This window comes from Dipodomys ordii, unplaced genomic scaffold (assembly GCF_000151885.1).
Source record: "Dipodomys ordii isolate 6190 unplaced genomic scaffold, Dord_2.0 Scaffold2, whole genome shotgun sequence".
Taxonomy (NCBI): domain Eukaryota; kingdom Metazoa; phylum Chordata; class Mammalia; order Rodentia; family Heteromyidae; genus Dipodomys; species Dipodomys ordii.
Window position 1 is genome coordinate 1,845,495 of NW_012267218.1, and position 20,580 is coordinate 1,866,074.

At 51.5% G+C, this 20,580-nt stretch overlaps 1 protein-coding gene across 1 annotated transcript in view; it reads left to right on the forward strand.

The window, feature by feature from the left end:
* LOC105983120 overlaps positions 1-20,580 on the forward strand; it is a 27,124-nt gene that overhangs the window by 1,591 nt on the left and 4,953 nt on the right. Inside the window, exon 2 of the mRNA XM_013012898.1 lies at positions 1,292-1,457. Coding sequence (XP_012868352.1) covers positions 1,292-1,457 — 166 coding nt within the window. The remainder of the gene's footprint in view (positions 1-1,291; positions 1,458-20,580) is intronic.

Consider the following 20,580-nt stretch of genomic DNA (forward strand, 5'->3'; position numbering starts at 1 on the left):
TCGGTTCCTCCCGGTGAGGCTGCGCCCCTCCCCGCGCCTGGAGACCAGCCAAGCCCTCGGGGGAGTCAGGCTCAGACCTTGGCCCGGCTGCTGCCACGCTCCCCGCTCCGTCCCGAGCCGCCAGTGGCCGCGAGCCCTGCCCGAGGCCTGGCCGCACAGGCCTCCCGCCCCCAGGCAGCCATGTCTGCTTTGGATTTGGGGTTGACCTCAGATACCCAGGTCCATGCGCAAATCCACTCAAATGGATTAGAGACCTCGACATCAAACTGAAACTACTGCAGGACGGAGTAGCCAGACACTGGAACGGAGGCACAGCGGGGACTCGTCAAACGGGACTACCTAAAATAACAAGCCTCTGCGCTGCCCGAGACATCGCAGCCAGGCCAGAAAGACAGCTTACCAGCAATCTATCAGACAGGGCCAATAGCCAGTATACACAGGGAACTCAGACGAACCCCCCAAACCTAAGGAGCCAATTACTGAATGGGCGAGGGAACAAGAGAGACTTCCCAGAAGAGATAAAAATGGCAAAGAAACTCATAAGGAGATGTTCACCATCCCTGGTTTAAAGGAAATGCAAATAAAGACAGCCCTGAGATATCAGAGCTGAGGGCAGGCCCACACGGCCAGCCCAACCCGCTCCTCCCGAGTGGGGCGCCACCCTCTGGGTGGGACCCTCCCAAGTGGGACGGCCTTGGGGCCTGCTCTGGTGAGCCCCACTAATAAGAACCCACCCCCTCCCTCCATGTCAGTTGCTACAGCCCCTCCTGAGGCTTAGGGGCCCCAGTAACTCCAGGGCAGCAAGTCCTGCTGGGTCCCACAGGGTGCCGGCCCAAGGAGGGGTTGGGTGACCCTTGGGCTAGCCTGGTGTGCGTGCGTGCATGTGCACGCACGTGTGTGTGTGTGTGTGTGTGTGTGAGAGAGAGAGAGAGAGAGAGAGAGAGAGAGAGAGGTCTATAACCTTTCCCAGGTCTGGACCCTAGCTGTGTGGTCACCCCAGCTAGCGCTTGGGGGAGCCCTGAGTGTGGAAGTGGCCGTTGGTGCCATGCTGGCCCCTCCAGCTGCGCCCCGCGGTGGGCAGGCGTGTGGGCAGGCACGCTGGCCCTGGCCCCGGAGCTGTGGCTCCCGCGGGTGCCACCCAGGCTGTGGAGCCGGCTAGGGTTCTCTTGGAGAGTTTGAAACGTTTGCTCACCTCTTGTGCACAATGCCTGCTCCTCTGGCGGCTTTTGGGGTGGTGTGGCCTGCCCTTCCCTCCTGTGGTTTGTGGGTGTCCCTCTCCCATCCCCTGCAGATGGGCTGGCCCTGCCGAGCTCTTCTCAGACTCTGGCTGTGACAAATTAGGTCACAAGAAGGCCAACTGCTGCTCTCCTTCCCTCTGCGTCCTTCTCAGAGCCGGGTCCAGGGAAAAGAGTCCTGTGACCAAGGTCAGCAAAGGCAAGGGCCAGCAACAGTGCGGGGTGAGCTGGGAGAGCGGAGCCCTTCCCGGTGCCGGTGGTGCTGGTGGGGGTGGGGTGTCGGCTGACCCCTGAGGCTCCTGACCTTTAGGAAAGTGAGGCTTGTTGTTTTACACCGCTCAGGTGGAGGCAGTTTGTTCTTTAGCAGTAAGTTCTTAATGTAGCTATGGCACACCTGACGAGAGAGCATGACCCTACAGATACATGGTAAAGCTGGAGTCCCTCTGGGTTCTGCGGAGGGTGGTGACTAAAAGCTAAAGCATCTTGGCACACCATACCCAGCTTACTACTTGAGATGAGGTCTCTTAACTTTTTGTCCAGCTTGGCATGATTCTCCCACTCTACCTGCTGAACATCTGGGATTACCAGCATGAATCGCTGCTCTTGGCCTGACAACCAGATTTCGAGGATGCTGGTGGGAGTAGGGGTTAGGGTAGAGAAGGAAGTGAGGCTGAGTTGTGAGAAACTGGAGGACCTGGTTCGGTGGTGGGATGGGGGAGCTCAGCGGCGCTGACTTCCGGCCAGTGCACTGAGGTTCCTCCTGGCAGAGGGCCTAGGCGGGGCTAATTCTTGCCTAGAGCAAACAATGGGGAACCATCACTAGAGAATGAGGGGTCCCCTCAGTCCCCCAGGCTCTACATAAAGTCTCGGGTTCTTAAGAGCCACAGGGGAGAAGCACTTGAGCATGGCTCACACCAGGCCTTTCAGAGGTGAATGTTTTTAGTAACACTTACGTTAGTCTAGCAAGTGAAAGTAGAGCTAGAAAGGAATGCTCGCTGCATCCCATGCAGGGAGTGGGGGTAAACGGGCCGAAACGGCAGCTGCTCTCTGCTGCCCCTCATTCTGAGTTGGGGAGCATGTTTTGTGGTAGACTCTAGCAACCCCAACCCTTAGGGAAAAAATGCAAAAATCCCTGGTATGGCTCATGGGGTAGAGTACCTGTCCAGCAAGCACAAAGCTTAATACTGCTCTCTAAAAGAGAAAGGGAGAGGGGGACTGGCTTTCAAGCAAATCAAATGGAGCTGAGGGTTTGGTTATAAACCTTTCATGAAGACCTTAGAAAGATCAAAGGTGATACAGTGGGTTGTTTCTTTGCTTTTTGCTTTTTCCCGTTTTGGGGGCTAGTGCTGGGGCTTAGACTCAGAGCCTTGTGCTGTCCCTGAGCTTTTTTGATCAAGGCTAGTGCTCTACCATTTAAAATGGTCTGCTTCTGCTTATTTGGTCATTGATTAGAAACCAGAGAGTTTCACGGATCCCTCCCACCCCCTCAGCTTTGAACAGAGATCCTCAGATCTCAGCCTCCTGAGTAGCTGGGATTACAGGCCTGAGCCACCAGCTTCCACAGTAATTCTTTTGCTGTGTCCCTTTGTGATGTGTTTTCATTTTCCTTGAATTGTAGGAACTGATTTCTTCTTTAATTTGTTCTGTGACCCAGGTGTTAGTAGCGTGCTGTTCAGCCTCCATGTATTTGAGTAATTTCTGCAGTATGCTTCGTTGTTGAGAACTGTGGTCAGATAGGATGCAAGGGATTGGGCCAGTCCTCTTGTATTGTGTAAATCCTTTGTGTGAATTATGACATGATCTATTTTGGAGAATGTTCCATGGGGTGCTGAGAAGAATGTGTATGGGGGCATTGCTGAGTGGAAAACTCTGTAGGTGTCTGTTAGGCCCATTTAGGTTACAATATCACTTAGTCCAGAGGCTTCTTTGCTTGTCTTTTGTTTGGTTGACCTGCCCTTTGGTGAGAGTGAGGTATTAAAGTCTCCCACTTTTGTTGTTGTTGTTGTTGGTCATGGGGCCTGACCTCTGGGCCTGGGCGCTGTCCCTCAGCTCTTCAGCTCAAGGCTAGCGCTCTACCACTTGAGCAACAGCGCCAATTCTGGCTTTTTCTGCTTGTCTCCCACTGTTACTGTGTTTGTGTCCACCTTGTTCTGTAAGTAAATATGAAAGTGTTTAATGTATTTAGGTGTTCCATTGTTTGGTGCACAGATGTTGACCACTGTGATTTCCTCTTATTTCATTCCCTTTATTGGTATGTAATGACCTTCCTTGTTTTTTTGTACTGATTTTAGTCAGAAGTCTATTTTATCAGGTATCAGTATGGCAACCCCTGGCTTCTTGCAGGATCCATTTATGCCGGGAAGATCTTCCCTCCCGTCACTCAGAGTTTGTTTTATCTTTGGCTGTGAGATGCGTCTCTTGGAGACAACAAATGGATGCATCTTGTTTTCTGATCCACCCTACAGGTCTTTTTTTCTCTTTCTCTCTTTCTTTCTCTCTCTCTCTCTTTCTTTCTCTCTTTCTTTTCGTCAATAGTGGGGCTTGACTCTGGGCCTGGGCGCTGTCCCTCAGCTCTTCAGCTTGAGGCTGGCGTTCTACCACTTGAGCCATAGCACCACTTCCGGCTTTTTCTGCTTATGTGGTGCCGAGGAAATTGACCCCAGAGCCCCGTCCATGTGAGGCAAGCACTCTACCACTGAGCCACCTTCCCAGCCCAGTTCTTTTTCTTTTGATTGGTGAATTGAGTCCATTAATATTTATGGTTATTATAGAGAGATGCATTGTTTCCTGCCATTTTCTTGCTTTCTTGCATTTTGCTTCTTTCCTTACTCCTGTGCTTACTAAATTGATCTCCTAGTGATTTCTACCTGATGTGGTTCCCTGATCTTGATTATTTTCTTCAGGTTGTATTCCTCCTTTTAGTATTTTTTGTAGTCCTGGCTTATTGTTCATGAATTCCTTTAATTTTTCTTTGTTATTAAAAATTTTAGTTTCTCTGTCAAATGTGAATGTTAGCTCCACAGGCTGTACCAGTCTGGGCTGCCAGTTGTTGGTTTTCAGGGCTTGGATAGATAGTACTTTCCCAGGCTCCCTTGTGATGAGGGTTTGTGTGAAGAGGTCTGCAGTGATTCTGATTTTCTTTCCATTGTAATATAGTTCCTTCTTTGATTTTGGAGCATTTAAAATCAGCTCTTTGCAACTCAAGTCTACTGTCTTTACTATGATGTGTCTAGAAGTGTTTCTTCTAGGATCCTGTCTACTAGGTGAGGTTTCCTCTTTTGAGATTGGGGAAATTTGCTGTAATAATCTTATTGAATAAGAGTTGTATTCCTCTATTCTGGTATTCTTCTCCTTCATCGATCCCACTTACATGAAGATTAGAGTTCTTGACATTGTCAGTTCTTGGACTTCCCTTTGGTAATTTCTGAGTGTTTTTTCCATATATATGACTTTCTTCTCTAGCTTCTCTTTTATCTTTCAACTATTGATAGTTTCCCTTTAATTTATTCTGTTACCTATGACTTCCATTGTGATTTGTATTGCAGAAATTGATCCATTTATGGTTTCTATGTCTGCTCTCAAAGTTTTAATTTAATTAATTAATTAATTTATTTTTGTCAGTCATGAAGCTTGAACTCTGGGCCTGGGTGCTGTCCCTCAGCTCTTCAGCTCAAGGCTAGCGCTCTACCACTTGAGCCATAGTACCATTCTGGTTTTCTAGTGGTTTATTGGAGATAAGAGTCTCACGGACTTTCCTGCCCCAGCTGGCTTTGAATTGTGATCCTCAGATCACAAGGATTACAGGCGTGAGCCAATGGTGCCCAGCCTCGGTAATTCTTAATCACAAAAAGATCCTTTAAAAAAGACCAAAGAAAGCCGGGCGCTGGTGGCTCACGCCTGTAATCCTAGCTACTCAGGAGGCTGAGATCTGAGGATCGCGGTTCAAAGCCAGCCCGGGCAGGAGAGACCATGAGACTCCTATCTCCAATAAACCACCAGAAAACCGGAAGTGGCGCTGTAGCTCAAGTGGTAGAGCGCTCGCCTTGAGCTGAAGAGCTGAGGGACAGCACTCAGGCCCAGAGTTCAAGCCCCACGACTGACAAAAAAAAAAAAAAAACCAAAGAAGCTGGGCACCAGTGACTCATGCCTTTGATTCTAGTTATTTAGGAGGCTGAGACCTGTGGATTGTGGTTCAAAGCCAGTTTGTGTAGGAAAGCTCATGAGACTCATCTCCAATTAGCTACCAAAAAAAAAAAAAAAAGTCTGAAGCAGAGCTGTGGCTCAAGTGGTAGAGCACTGGCCTTGAACATGAAAACTCAGGGACAGCACCCAGCCCAGAGTTCAAGCTCTAGGCCCAGCACAAAAACTACAGAGCCCGTCCTGACCACGGGAGCGCGCAGCACGCGGGGCGTCTCCCCAGCCGCAGCAAGGAAGGGCTTCTCTCGGCGGAGACTTGGACTCTGTCTTTTCTCGAATGGGTGACCTCAAATCACAGGCGTCCACGGAGGTTTGAAAGTGTTCCATCAGCCTAGTTACCAAGTACAAGCAGAAAGGGCAAGGCTAAGGGACGGGGGACTGGGACCCATGGCCCTCCTGGCCGGAAGCCGGCTGGCACACTGCATGGCGCAAACACGTGCACTCCTCCGTGAAGAAGAACGCGAGGATGCCCGCACAGAACGCCTTAATTACCGACCTGCTGGGTCGTTCCCAGCATTTGCCAGTGTAGACAGTGTTCCCAGGCAGTGCCACCCGCACCGCTGGGCCAGCCGGGAGGAGAGGAGAGGCAGGGCCAGGCCCTGGGGCTTCATGGGTGGCTGGGAGGAGCTATGCTGCAACCCCCTCCCCTTCCTCCTCCTCCTCTTCCCTCCTTTCTCTTCTCTTCTTCCCCTTCCTCCTCTTCCCTTCCCTCCTCCTCCCCCCTTCTTTTCTTCTCCTCTTCCTTCCCTCCTCCTTTTTTCCCTCCTCCTCCCCCTTTTTCCCTTCCTCTCCTTTCCTCCTTCCCTTCCTCCTCCCCTCCCTACTTCTCCTCCTCTTCCTTCTCCCCCCCCCACATAGGACTATGAGTGATGCTTAGCTTTGCAGTTAGTTATAGGCCATAGCATATGAGCTGGCACTGCCTTGATTTTGGAGTAATTAATGTGATCTAGGAATAACCATCCTGATTCTCTGCACCTGGAGAAAGGCTGAGAGCATCTTTTGTTTAGAAAAATAATCACCTTTCCCCTCCCTCTCCCCTTTCCACGGCCCTCCCCCCCTCTGTTTTTGGTTGTGGGGCTTGAACTCTGGACCTGGATGTTATACCTCAGCTCTAAGCTCAAGGGGAGCACTCTACCACTTGAGCCACAGTGCTACTTCCGGTTTTCTAGTGGGTTATTGGAGATAAGAGTCTCATGGACCTTTCTGCCTGGGCTGGTTTTGAACCTTGATCCTCAGATCTTAGCCTCCTTAGTAGCTAGGATGACAGGTGTGAGCCCTGGTGCCTCTCTCTCGCCCCTCCCCCTCCCTGTCCCTCTCTCTCTCTCTGGGTCTCCCTGTCTCTTTCTCTTGCTGGTCCTGTAATTGATTGGAGATAAGCGTCTTGTTGGGCATTGGTAGCTCAGTCGGGTATTGGTGGCTCACGCCTGTAATCCTAGCTATTCAGGAGGCTGATATCTGAGGATCTAGGTTCAAAGCCAGCCAGGGAAGGAAACTCTGTGAGACTTTTATCTCCAATAAACCACTCAGAAAACAGGAAGTAGCGCTGTGGCTCAAGTGGTAGAATGCTCGTCTTGAGCTGAAGAGCTGAGGGACAGCGCCCAGGCCCAGAGTTCAAGCCCCACAACTGACCAAAATAAAACAAAAAAAAGTCTCCTGGACCTTCCTTCTGTGCTGGCTTTGAACTGGGATCCTTAAATTTCAGCCTCCTGAGTAGCTAGGATTACAGACATGAGCCACCAGTGCCCAGCTAAAAATAGTCACTTCTTGTCTGGTAGAAGCAGAAAGCTGTTTGGGTTGTATGTGAAGAATGGTGTATACAGCTGCTTAGCAGCCAAGGGGTGCTGTGCTTGCTCTTATTCTCACGGGGTGAACCTAGGCCTGTAGTGCCAGTAACTGGGATGGTAGAGTTTAGAGGACAGCGATCCAAGGCCTTCCCGGGCAGTAAGTTACCGAGCCAGGCATGGCGGGACACCGCTGCCATCCCGTCTACAATGGAGTTAGAGGCAGGAGTCTTTTGTTCTGAGTTTGGCCATGAGCAAAAACACAAGATCCTTGAGAAGTAACTAGGGGTGAGAACGTGGCTCAGTGGTGGAGCGCTTGCCTAGCGTGCGTGAAGCCCTGGGTTCCATTCCTCAGCACCACACACACAGAAGAAGTCAGAGTGGCGCTGTGGCTCAAGTGGTAGAGTGCTAGCCTCGAGCAAAAGAAGCTCAGGGACAGCACCCAGGCCCAGAGTTCAAGCCCCATGACTGGCAAAAAAGAAAACAAAAACAAGGTCTAGAAGTGTGGCTTGTGTAGCAGCTGTGAGTATCTGAGTTAAAACTCCAGTATCCACCGCCCCACCCTAAGAATGGAAGAACTCAAGACAGGTCAGATGGGTAACCCGTCCCCCCCACCCCAACCCCAGCAGTCTCCAGCTGCAGTGGTGCTCCACACTGCTCTTACTCCCACTTCTGAACTGGAATTCTGGGAAAGAAGTTAAAGACTGACCTGTGTGTGAATTTTATACCATGGTAAAACTCATAAGTCAAATGTAATACCATTTTCTTTGCCCCGAATCTTCCAGTACAGATGTGTATTGGAACTGAAGACCACAAAGCCAGCTGAGCTGAGCTCGTGGGTCAGGATGCACAGTGTCCCAGCGGCCGGCCCCTGCGCCCGCATTCCTGCGCTGACCAGAGCTATATTTAGAAGGTGGAGGAGGAGAGCCACTGCTAACACACTTCAGCACACAGAGCCTTGTGCAGTCACCGGGGCTCTCTGGGCTCTTTCGGCTCTCTGTCCAGTGCAGACACTGTCAGAATGTGTTCAGGGTACTAGTCTAAAACTCACAGAGAAGAAAGTTGTGAAGGACTACAAACACAAGAGAAGTTATGCAAGAGAGAAAGGAGCTCAATACGCAGGCCAGTGTAAACGAAGATGGCAAGTATCGAGGCTCGTTACTGAAAATCAAGAAACAACCTAGTATAACATGGTAATTCTTTTTGTTTTGTTGGTCATTGGGCCTGAACTCTGGGCCTCAGCTCTTCAGCTCAAGGCTAGCGCTCTACCACTTGAGCCACAGAGCCACTTCTGGCCTTTTCTGCTTATATGGTGTTGAGGAATTGAACCCAGGGCTTCATGCATGCAAGGCAAGCACTCTACCACTGAGCCACCTTCCCAGCCCCTAACATGGTAACTTGTGTGTGAGTGTGCTGCTCCTAGGGCTTGAACTCAGGGCCTGGGTGCTGTCCTTGAGCTCCACCACTTGAGCCACAGCTCCAATGTTTTTTGAAGAGTCTGGTGGACTTTCCTGCCCTGGGTAATTTTGAACTACAATCCTCAGGTCTCAGCCTCCAGAGTAGCTAGGATTACAGGTGTGACCCACTGGTGCCCGGCAAGTGCGTGTGTGTGTGTGTGTGTGTATGTATGTGTTTGTGTTTGTGTTTTAAAGGTTATATTACAAATCAACACCACCATCCCCGGTTTTATTACAGCACAATTGGAAAATGAGATTGAATGCGTTTCCTGTGTACAGATTGGTCTGCATGATCAAGCTAACAGCCTGTGACTTCACAGGCTGATCACCAGTTTCCACTGTGCTTTTTCTGTAAACTTGGCCTAGGCCAGAACCAAGGCCTCCAAAGCTGACGTGAGTGCAGCCGGCACCAGCCATTCACCATGGCAGCTTCCTCCCCCTGAGCCCTGAGCCCTGAGCCCCAGCAGGGGGCGCATGTTTCCATCCTCACCACGGGATTGCGGCTGGATTTTAGGCGGTTCATTGAGTTCCTGAGTTTTCCCTCAACATTTGATCTGCCTGCCTTTTAAATCTCACCTAGAGTCCGTTGCTCTTGTGTATTTTGGCGAATACTGATGTCCAGGGCCTGGGGGAAGGGTGGGTGTGGGGCAGGTGGAGTAGCTGGTGCTTTCTTTTCCTGGTGTGTTCCTCCATGACTCAGTTTCCCTCCTGTCCCAGGTACTGTCCCACCATCTCTCTCTCTGTCCACCAGGAGCAAGCATAGAACAGGAACCTCCTGGCCTGGAGTCTGCCTTCCCAGTGGGCCATGAGACCGATTTCACATGACTGAGTGCCTCAGTTTCCACAGTAACCTGGTGTGGAACTGAGAAAATAGAACTAAAAAGCAGATCACCCTACTGTTTGGTGACCTGGCAATTCTCCCTTCTCTTATAATTATTCATTTCATGTACTTTTGTTTTTGTTGGTCCCAGGGCTGGAACTCAAGGCCTGGGTGCTGTCCCTGAACTCTTTTGCTCGAGGCTAGTGCCCTGCCACGTGTGCCACAGTGCCACTGCTGGCTTTGAGTAGTTAATTGGAAGTGAGAGTCTCCTGGGGGCTTTTCTGCTCTGGCTGGCTTTGAACAGCAATCCTCAGATCTCAGCCTCAGGAGTAGCTTAGATGACAGGCAACTTCTTGCCGACCAAGGGCGTCTGGGAAGAAGTCAGAGGGTGCGTGAGTTTCCTGTCATGGCTTAACTGTCACTGTGGAGAACATGGGGGTCTCCCGGGAGGCCTGTGCGCGCCGGGCTCCCGCCCTCCACTCCTGCTCCTCTGTGGAACTTGAATCACCTGGTCACACAGCTGTGTTTTCTTCATAGACTTAACGACTTCGCCCCCAGGTTGGCATAAGGCGGGCGCTACCTTTGGCATGTGTCACTTCAAATTCTTGATTGTGGGCTTCCAACTTGCTATCTGCTTCAGCCTCCTGAGTGCTGGGATTGCAGGTGTGGGCTACCATGCCCAGCTTGGTTTAATACTTGAAAATTAGCGAGCCCCCTGTCTGACACAGCTGCGCTTGAGTGATTAGGCCATGAAGCTCCGCGATGGCGCCTGTAGAGTTGGTAAGAGCAGTAGGCTCCCTGCTTTCTGTCTGGCTGGCGATGCGTATGCAGAGCACCGCAACTCCTGTGGAGGAATTGAGCTAATGGAGATCACGAGCAAGAGGCAGATTCAAGGGGAAAAAAGTAAACAGTTATCAGAATTGCTGAAGTGAGGGGGGAAGAGAGACGGCTCAGATAACTGACTTGCTGGAAAACCATGCTTTAGACCAGTGTGCATGCGTGTGTATGCCAGTTCCTGGGCTTGAAGTCAGGGCCTGGGCACTGTCCCTGAGCTGCTGTTTTTGCTCAAGGCTAGTGCTCTACCACGTAAGCCACACGCTACTTCTGGCTTTTTCTGAGTAGTTTACTGGAGATAAGAGCCTCACAGACTTTGCTGCCTTGACTGGCTGCATACCTTGATCCTCAGAGTCAGCCTCCCATGTTGCTAGGGTGACAGGAACAAACCACCAGCACCTGGCCGAGATCAGTGCTTCTCAGTCTGTGTGATTCCAGAAAAGACAACACGGGATCTCCACCACCCCCAGAGAGCTCTGATTTACAGAGTTTGAGACCATTCCCAAAGCTGAGCACTCTTCCTGAGGAGAAAATGATCTGTTGCCACATGAGAAATAATGGTGGTAATGGTGACTGAATATGAAATGCCATCCAAGGGCCCGAGTGTGCCAAGGCTGGTTGATGGCTGCTGGTTCCTCCCTCCCTCCCTCCACTCCTCCCTCCCTCCCTCTACTCCTTCTTTCCTTTCTTCCTCCCTCCCTCTCTCTCCCTCTCTCCCCCCCCCTTCTCTCTCGATACTGAGGCTTGCACTAAAAGCCTGGCACTGTTCCTTAGCTTTTTCTCTTCAAAGATGGTGTTCTTCCACTTGGGCAGCATCTTCACTTTTGGTTGGTTGTTGTCTTTTTTTAATTGGAGATGGGTCTTACAGACCTTCCTGCCCAGGCTGGCTTCCAACCATAATAAGTTCAGCAACAGTGCCCAGGCCCTGAGTTCAAACCCCCAGGACCAGCATTTTAAAAAAAGAACAAAATGTACAGTTTTTTGTTTTTGGGTCCGGTCATGGGGCCTGAACTCGGCCTGGGCGCTGTCCCTCAGCTCTTCAGCTCAAGGCTAGCGCTCTACCACTTGAGCCACAGCTCCACTTCTGGCTTTTTTCTTTTCTTTTTTTTTTTGCTGGTCATGGACCTGAACTCTGGGCTTGAGCACTGTCCCTCAGCTCTTCAGCTCAAGGTGAGCACTCTACCGCTTGAGCCACAGCGCCACTTCCGGCTTTTTCTGTTTATATGGTGCTGAGGAATCGAACCCAGGGCCTCAGGCATGCAAGGCAAACGCTCTGCCACTGAGCCACCTTCCCAGCCCCCAAATGTACAGTTTTTAAATGGAAATGCCAAAGCAAGCAGTATTAATTTATGATCCCAGAAGTTGCAAGAACTGCCCAGGGGGTACGTGTCTGGGGCGGCACAGGTGTCCGGGCCAGGGGCAGCCCAGGGCTGGGCTGGTTGTACAAGTTACACCAGGTGAGGATCAGCAAAGCTGCAGGCTCCAGATGCGTGCGCTCTGCTCGGCATTGATTGTGTGTCAGTTTTAAAATGCAGATTTAAATATGATCTGAAGATGATGCGGTTAGATACCTTTGTGTCATGTTTGTTTGAAAACAACGATGCTCGCAGTATTCTAGAAATTACATCTTTAGCAGTGATTTAAGCTTGTGTTTTTAAGAAGCGTTTTGTATCGACATAAACATTGTGAGATAGTTTACAGGTGTTGCTTGGGGAGCACTTCGGTAAAACGTGTGCTCCTGAGGGAGCCGGCCTCTGAGGCGGGCGCGAGGGTGTGAGGAGACTCCGCCCCGGAGGCTCCTCAGCGGTCAGCTGGGAGAAGGCAGGGCCAGATGCCACCACAAGGGGGCAGCACCAGCCCGGTGACCGCCGCCACGCTGCTTTCAGAATGGTGTCCGGGGTTCTTCAGCCCCCAGGGAGGGTCCTGTGGCGCCAGGACTGAGGCCTGGCCTCCTTGCCAGGCTCCCTGCCGTCCAGGCCCTGCCACAGTGGTGCCTCGTGTCCGGCAGTCCCTGAAGACCCCACCTCGCCGAGCAGAGCGCGGCTTCTTCCTGGCACTGGCAGCTGGCGTTCTGGCTGTCCTTGGCTCCTCAGATCGCTGACCTTGGGGACAGAGTCTCATAAACAAGGACATAGGACCCACGTCATCAGGGCTGCATCTAGAGGGGGCTGTGGGGTAGAGACCACAGGCTGCACTGTTCTGCTAAAGGGTTTTTTTAAATTGTCTTTTATTGTTATGATAAAATGCAAGTTCCAAGGGGTTAGTCACTGTTCTGTAAGTTCCAGGGGGGGTCTGGCGAGGTGGCGCGTCCCAGGAATCGCAGCTTCTCGGGAGGTGCAGGCAGGAAGATTGCAGTCGAGACACTGGTCCAAAAGCATGAAGACCCTACCCAATATGAGAAACAAACACACACAAAACAAAACACAGGAGTGGCTGCGGCTCAAGTGGCAGAGTGCTAGCCTGGAGCAAAAGAAGCTCAGGGACAGTGCCCAGGCCATGAGTTCAAGCCCCAGGACTGGCAAAAAAAAAAAAATGTTATGAAGGTGATGTACAGAGAGTTGCAGGTAAAGAGTGCATGTCTTTTTGGGCAATGTCCCCTTCGCACTCTCCTAGTTTTTCCCTATACATACAGCGGTACAGCTTGCTTGCCTGCCTGCCTGCCTACCTGCCTGCCTGCCTGCCTGCCTGCCTGCCTGCCTGCCTGCCTTCCTTCCTTCCTTCCTTCCTTCCTTCCTTCCTTCCTTTCTTTCTCTTTCTTTCTTTCTTTTTTTTTTTTTTTGTTGGTCATGGGCTTGAACTCTGGGCCTGGGTGCTGTTCCTGAAAATGACATCATATTCTTTCTAATGGCTGTGTAAAATTCCATTGTGTCTAGGTACCACAGTTTTTGGATCCATTCATCTGTTGTAGTGCATCTGTGCTGTTTCCACATCTTGGCTATTGTGAATAGTGCAGCAGGTGTCTATATAGTGTGCAGGTGTCTTTATGGTGTCCTGGCTTGTCATGTTCTTGGTAGGTGCCCAGGAATGGTATGGCTGGGTCATAGGGAAGATCTTTGTTCAGTGTTTTGGGTTTTTGTTTTTTGCTATTCCTGGGGCTTGAACTCAAGGCCTGGCTGCTGTCCCTAAGCCCCTTTGTGCTCAAGGCCAGTGCTCTACCACATAAGCCGCAGCACCACTTCCAGCTTTTTCTGAGTAGTGCATTGGTGTAAGAGTCTTATGGACTTTCCTGCCCCAGTTGGCTTCAAATCATGATCCTCAGATCCCAGCCTCCTGAGTAGCTAGGATTACAGGCGTGAGCCACTGGCACCTGGCTAAGTCTCTTTCCATCTCCTGTGTCCCTGGGACTCTTCAAAAAGCTTCTGCCTCTGCCTCAGAGTTCTGTTTGTCCTGCTCTCCTTGCAGTGCTGGCAGTCTCTTGTCTGATGCTGCAGCCTGGGATGCACCTTGAGCTGGTATTAGACAGCACTGCTTTTTCCTGGAGTCAGTGTGGAAGTGCATGGGACAGCACAGCCTTCCCCAGAGGATTCTGGAAGAGTTCACAGGTCACTTTGGCGGGCCCCTTCCTCGCCCATTCCTCCATTCCACCTCCACGCAGAGCGGGACAGAGGTGGAAGCTGGCTGTCTCCTGGGCAGGGGGCGGGGGGGGGGGACCTGAGGCAGGAGCATCCGAGAAGGCGCCCCTCCCCTGGCAGGACCACTGACCCCCAGTGTGGTGGCCGGCGCAGACCCCGGACTCTTCCCACATCAGGGCTGAGGGGTCACCAGCGTCAGAGCACTGCAGGGCACCGAGGGCTGAAGACGCCCTGGGAGCGGCCCTGCCTCACACCCAGACTGATCAGCCCGTGGCGCTGAGTCACCCTGCTGCGCCCTGTGGTGTGCTGGCCTCTCTTCCCCTCCTGCTGGACATTCCAGGAGTTTCCAGTTTTCCCTACAATGAGGATCCTTGTGCATATGTGATGGCAGGACTGGCGGACGGCTTGTGGCAGCACATATCTTCTAGAAGGAGAATTGCTACCTCAGAGATCCTGCTCACGGCAAAAGGAGACTCCTCATACATTTCATGTCCTCCCACTGCTTAGACAGCACCCCGGAGCCCCTGGCCAAGCAGCCCAGTCTCTGTTTCCACCTCCAACAAGCCTGACCCAAGCTATTCCAGAGGCTGAGATCACAGGTCAAAGCCAGCCCAAGCAGGAAAGTCTGAGCCTCTTATCTGTAATAAACCACTAAAAGCCAGAAGTGGAGTTACAGCTCAAGTGGTAGAGGGCTCACCTTGAGCAGAAGAGCTGAGGGACAGCGCCCTGGCCCAGAGTTCAAGCCCCATGACCAAAAACAAAACAAAACAAAACCTTTCTGTACAAAAGCAGCAAGGGCCAGAACCAAGAGACCACTCAGTGAGTTGGAGGAAATCTTTGCCAGCTGCTCCCTGGTTAAAGAATTAACATCCAAGCTGGGAACCAGTGGCTCCTAGCTACTCAGGAGGCTGAGATCTAAGGATCACAGTTCAAAGCTAGCCCAGGCAGGAAAGTCCGTGAGACTCTTTTTTTTTTATTTTTTGCCAGTCATGGGGCCTGAGCTGAAGATCTGAGGGACAGCACCCAGACTCAGATTCAAAACCCATTAATGACAAAAAAAAAAGATAGAAAAAAAAACAATTACATCTAGGATATACAAAGAGCTTAAAAAATTAAATACCAAAAGAATAATCCAGTTAATAATAAAAGAGCAAATGACTGAACTGGTTATCAGAGGAAGTAGAAATGCCTAATAATTACATGAAGCAATAATCAGTATCCTTAGCCATGAAGGAAATGCAAATTAACACCATCCTGAGATTCCATCTCTCCCCTGTCAGAAAGGCACTCAAGAAAACAAAACGCAATACATGCTGGCGAGGACGCAGGGGACAGTCTTCAGATACTGCTGGGGTGTAAGTGCAAAGCCTGGTAACCCATGTGGATACGCATCAAAAATCTAAAACTAGCGGGGCTCCGGGGCTCACGCCCGTAATCCTAGTTACTCACGAGACTGAGATCTGAGGATCAGGGTTTGAAGCCAGCCTGGGCAGAAAAGTCTGAGAGACTCTTACCTCCACTTAACCACCAGAAAACCAGAAACAGATCTGTGGCTCAAAGTGGTAGAGCGCTAGCCTTAAGCAAAAAGAGATCAGGGACAGTGCCCAGGCCCTGAGTTCAAGCCCCATAACTGACAAAAAAAAAAAAAAAACACCCTAAAACCTCACAAAAGGGCTGGGAAGGTGGCTCAGTGGTAGAGCGCTTGCCTTGCATGCATGAGGCCCTGAGCCACCTTCCCAGCCCCTGAGAAACATTTTTTAAATAAATCTTTGGATTCACATTTTACTCTATTTTGCTTACCCATCTATGGTCTGAAAGCATTAAATAGAAAATTCCAGAAATAAGCAATTTATGAGACTTAAATACTTTCAATGTAGTATCTTTTCTAGTTATTCCATTGGTGTTAATTCTTGTTTTTGTTGGTTTGTTTTTGTCACTTGTGGGGCCTGAACTTTTGGCCTGGACAGTGTCCCTCAGTTCTTCAGCTCAAGGCTAGCACTCTACCACTTGAGCCACAGCACCACTTCCGGCATTTTCTGCTTATGTGGTGCTGAGGGATCGAACCCAGGGCCTTAGGCATGCAAGGCAAGCGCTCTACCACTGAGCCACCACGAGGACTGCAAGCTCAATGTCAGCCTCAGCTATGTGATGGGTTCCAGCCCACCACATGGGCTACATAGCAAGATCCTTAAAAAAAAATCCCTCCTTGGGGCTGGGAAGGGGGCTCAGTGGTAGAGCGCTTGTCTAGCATGCATGAAGCCCTGGGTTCAATTCCTCAGTAATACATACACAGAAAAAGCAGGAAGTGGTGCTGTGGCCCAAGTGGTAGAGCGCTCGCCTTGAGCAAAAGAATCTCAGGGACAGTGCCTAGGCCCTGAGTTCGAGCCCCAGGACTGGCAAAGTAAAAAAAAAAAAAGCCGTCTGACGTATAATTGGCATTCAGTAAGCTGAATGTATTAAAAATAGTTTAGCTGGGTGCCAGTGGCAGAAGCCTGTAACTCTAGCTGCTCTTCCTCTGCCTGGGGCAGGGGCAGGGCTGGCCTGGCCGCTGTGGAGGGGATCTGATGACAGGAGTGGAGCTGACCTCCAGCTGACCGACCCACAAGGCTGTGCCCCACCGGTTCCCTTTAGGGGGTTGTCCACGCGTTCCCGGCACCCAGGCAGTACCCCGGGGGAGCACGTCAGTCCTTTGATGGTTGTGGCAACATACTGGAAACTCCCTAATTACCCACCCGTGGACAACAGAGAAGTCATTACTGTGTCCCCAGACAATGGAGCCCTGTGCAGCTGTAAAAGAGCTACGGAGTTCCCCGCGAGCCGGCCCACAGCGTGCCAACATACGATGGCAAAGAAGAGCAGTGGGGCATCCCAAGAGCTGTGGCCATGTCTCTCCTGCCCTCCTGGCATGGGGGGGGAGGGGCCTGAAGGCGTTTTACTAGTATTTGCTGTTTTCCACTTCCCTTCCTGAGAGAAGGCCTGGAGAAACAGTGCTGTGTCTGTGCGCGGCCAGTGGCCAGCCTCGCATCGGACGGCTTGTGGCCTGCGGGGGGAAGGAAGGAAGGAAGGAAGGAAGGAAGGAAGGCAGGAAGGAAGGCAGGAAGGAAGGCAGGAAGGAAGGAAGGAAGGAAGGAAGGAAGGAAGGAAGGAAGGACACAATCTGATGACACCACTGGTTAGAAGAGAGCAGAAACAACCTTACATTTTATTGTATCGTTTTTGGGTTTTCCCAGTCCTGGGGCTTGAACTCAGGGCCTGGGCACTGTCCCTGAGCTTCTTTTGCTCAACGCTAGCACTCTACCACTTGAGCCACAGCGCCACTTCCAGCTTTTTCTGTGTATGTAGTACAGGGAAATTGAACCCAGGGCTTCATGCATTAGCTTAGCAAGCACTCTACTCCTAAGCCACCTTCCCAGTCCATTTTACATTTACATTTAGCTTTACATTTTACACCCAGAACCTGGTGTGTTTGTTTATTTATTTATTGTCGGTGGTGAGGCCTGAACTCTGGGCCTGGGCACTGTCCCTCAGCTCTTCAAAGCTAACGCTCTACCACTTGAGCCACAGCTCTACTTCAGGTTTTTTTTGCTTATGTGGTGCTGAGGAATCGAACCCAGGGCCTCATGCATGCAAGGCAATACTCTACCACTGAGCTACCTTCCCAGCCTCTGGTGTGTTTATTTTCATGAAGAAGACATTTGATTTTACAATATTAGCTAAGTAACTTTTTTCTTCCTCTTCCTCCTCTTCTTCCTCCTCCTCTTCCTCTTCTTCCTCCTCCTCTTCCTCTTCTTCCTCCTCCTCCTCTTCCTCCTCCTCCTCTTCCTCCTCCTTCTTCTTTCTTCTCCTTTTTTTTTTTTTTGTCGGTCGTGGGGCCTGAACTCTGGGCCTGGGCGCTGTCCCTCAGCTCTTCAGCTCAAGGCGAGCGCTCTACCACTTGAGCTACAGCGCCACTTTCCGGTTTTCTGGTGGTTTATTGGAGATAGGAGTCTCACAGTCTCTCCTGCCCTGGCTGGCTTTGAACCGCGATCCTCAGATCTCAGCCTCCTGAGTAGCTAGTATTACAGGCATGAGCCACCAGCGCCTGGCTTTCTTCTCTTTCTTCTGCTTCTTCTGCAGAGCTGAGGACTGAGTTCATGGCCGCCGAGCTGATTGGCTGACCCCCAAGAAGAAACCTTTAGAAGAATGCGAGGGTGGTTTGTAGCAGGAGTTCACTGGTCCCTGTGGCTTGTCACAGGTGTCCTGCGCACGGCTGGCTGGAACGTCTTCACTGCAGTGCAGTCATGGTTCTTGCAGGGTTGTGGCTGGAACCGGAAGCATGTCCTCATGCGCCGCAGGGTGTGGCGTGAATGAGGCCTTTCACAATAGCTCTCGTTACCAGGCTGGTAAACGTGTAGTTGCGGGGCTGCCAATTCCATTTTGTTAGGTTGACACAAAGGATGCCATTTTGATGGACAGCTTTCACTCCTTTCGCATGCAGTGAGCCACATGTAAGACCTCCTGTTTTATAGTTTTTAAGAGTACAGTTTAGGGGCAGTGTACATTTCACAGTGTACAAATCACAGTCACTACCCATCTCCAAGACTCTTCTCATCTGCTCAAAGACTCTGTGTCCACTAATGACCCCGCAGCCCCCTGCCCTCGCAGCACTCCTGCGCGCCTTCCCCCTGCGCTGGGCCTCACTTCGAACCCCACAAAACACCCCCCTGCCCACCGCACCAGTGACGTTCTTCTGATGGGATCTGACACAGGAAGTCACGGTTGCCTTCTGCGAGCCAGCGTGCCTTCTTCCTGTCCCCTTCTCATTTCCAGGATACGACCTGCCCCTGCGTCCGGAGCGTCGCCTTCACGATAAGAATAGGCCATCGCTAGGAGATTAGCACTGCTGCTTGGCGTCAGAGTGCAGACGTCCTGACCCAAGCTCCTGAGAAACAGGATTTCTGCATGTCACCCGTGGGAACACTCCCTCTCCCCCAAAGCCCTGGGAGACCTGGAGCGAAGGCCTGAGTCTGCCTTCTTCCCAGATGGCTGCCCGCCCTCCCGGGTCGCTGCATGATCATCTCCCTCCTCAGCACTCTTCCCTTGGCATTGGTTTGTCTGGACAATGTGCCTCCGGACCTGAGTTGGATAATAGTGAGGTGTTACAGAAAAGGACCTGAGGGCACAGGTGCCTTAATAAAACATGAGTCAAGCCGGGCACCAGTGACTCACACCTGTAATCCCAGCTACTCAGGAGGTTAAGATCTGAAGATCATGGTTCAAAGCCAGGCTGGGTAAGAAAGTCTGTGGGAGTCTCTCTCTCTCTCTCTCTCTCTTTTTAATCGGTTCTTGGGTTTGAACTCTGGGCCTGGACACTCTGGCATCTTGCCTTCAGCTCTTCAGTTCAAGGCTAGAGCTCTACCACTTGAGCAACAGCACTACTTCCCATTTTCTGGTCGTTTACTGGAGATGAGAGTTTCACATACTTTCCTGCCGGGGCTGGCTTTGAGTCACGATCCTCAGATCTCAGCCTCCTGAGTAGCTAGGATGACAGGCGTGAGCCACTGGCTCCTGGCTTCTTTGAGACTCTTATTTCCAATTAACTATTAGAAAACCAGCAGTGGTGCTGTGGCTCAACGTGTTAGAGCGTGCACCTTGTGCAAAAGAAGCTCAGCCTCAATGCAGGCTGGGAGTTCAAGCCCCGGGACTAAAAAAAAAAAAAAAAGTCAGGTGAAACCTGAAGAACCTAGGCCCCTATGACTTTTTTTCTCTTTTCCCCTCCCCTCCTTCCCTCCCCCCTCCCTCTCGTGCTTTTCCTTCTTTCTTCCTTTCTTTGGTGATGGTTGGATCTGAACTCAGAGCCTTGCACTCGCTGGGCCGGTGCTCCACCACTCCACCATGACCCCTGACGCCACCTGGGCCGTCTAAGGATTATTTAGCCTGGGGACTTTTGCAGGAACCTCCCCAAAATGAAAGGCGAATTTCTTTCATGCTTTTTTTTTAACCTACCGTTAAACGAATGCCTGGAACGGCTTTTGGAGTTTCAGAGACGCCGTTCGTTTGTTCGGTGTGCAGCCCGATCCTCCCGAGGCCTCGGTGCACAGCTGGTTTCTAGAGAAGCCCAGAGCAATGCAAGCTCGGTGGGTCCGGCATGGCTGTGCAGGCCACGTGACCGGCCAGAGCCCGTGGTGTCCAGACCCGAGCGAGCGGCGAGGCTGCATGCTGCGGGGAGCTTTCCTCCTGAGAACCCGCTTCCGCTTGGTGGAGGCTGAATGTCCAGGCGCGGAGCCGGCGCCTGTCCTGAGCCACCACCTTCCCGGGGACAGGCGATGGGTGCAGGGGTCGCGGGGACACACAGATGTGTCCACGGCTGAGCCTGCGCCGGCGCAGACACCCTGAGGAAAGTTCAGGACCCACCTGGAGAGGGGCCTGCAGGGCGGGCACCCACGGAAGGCCAGCGGCCGCATCGCAGCTACAACAACAACAAACACCCAGTATGAAGAGAGCAAGGTCACGAGCGACATGATTTCTAAAGAAATGGACTTTTTTTTTTTGTCGGTCGTGGGGCCTGAACTCTGGGCCTGGGCACTGTCCCTCAGCTCTTCAGTTCAAGGCGAGCGCTCTACCACTTGAGCCACAGCGCCACTTCTGGTTTTCTGGTGGTTCATTGGAGGTAAAAGTCTCACAGACTTTCCTGCCTGGGCTGGC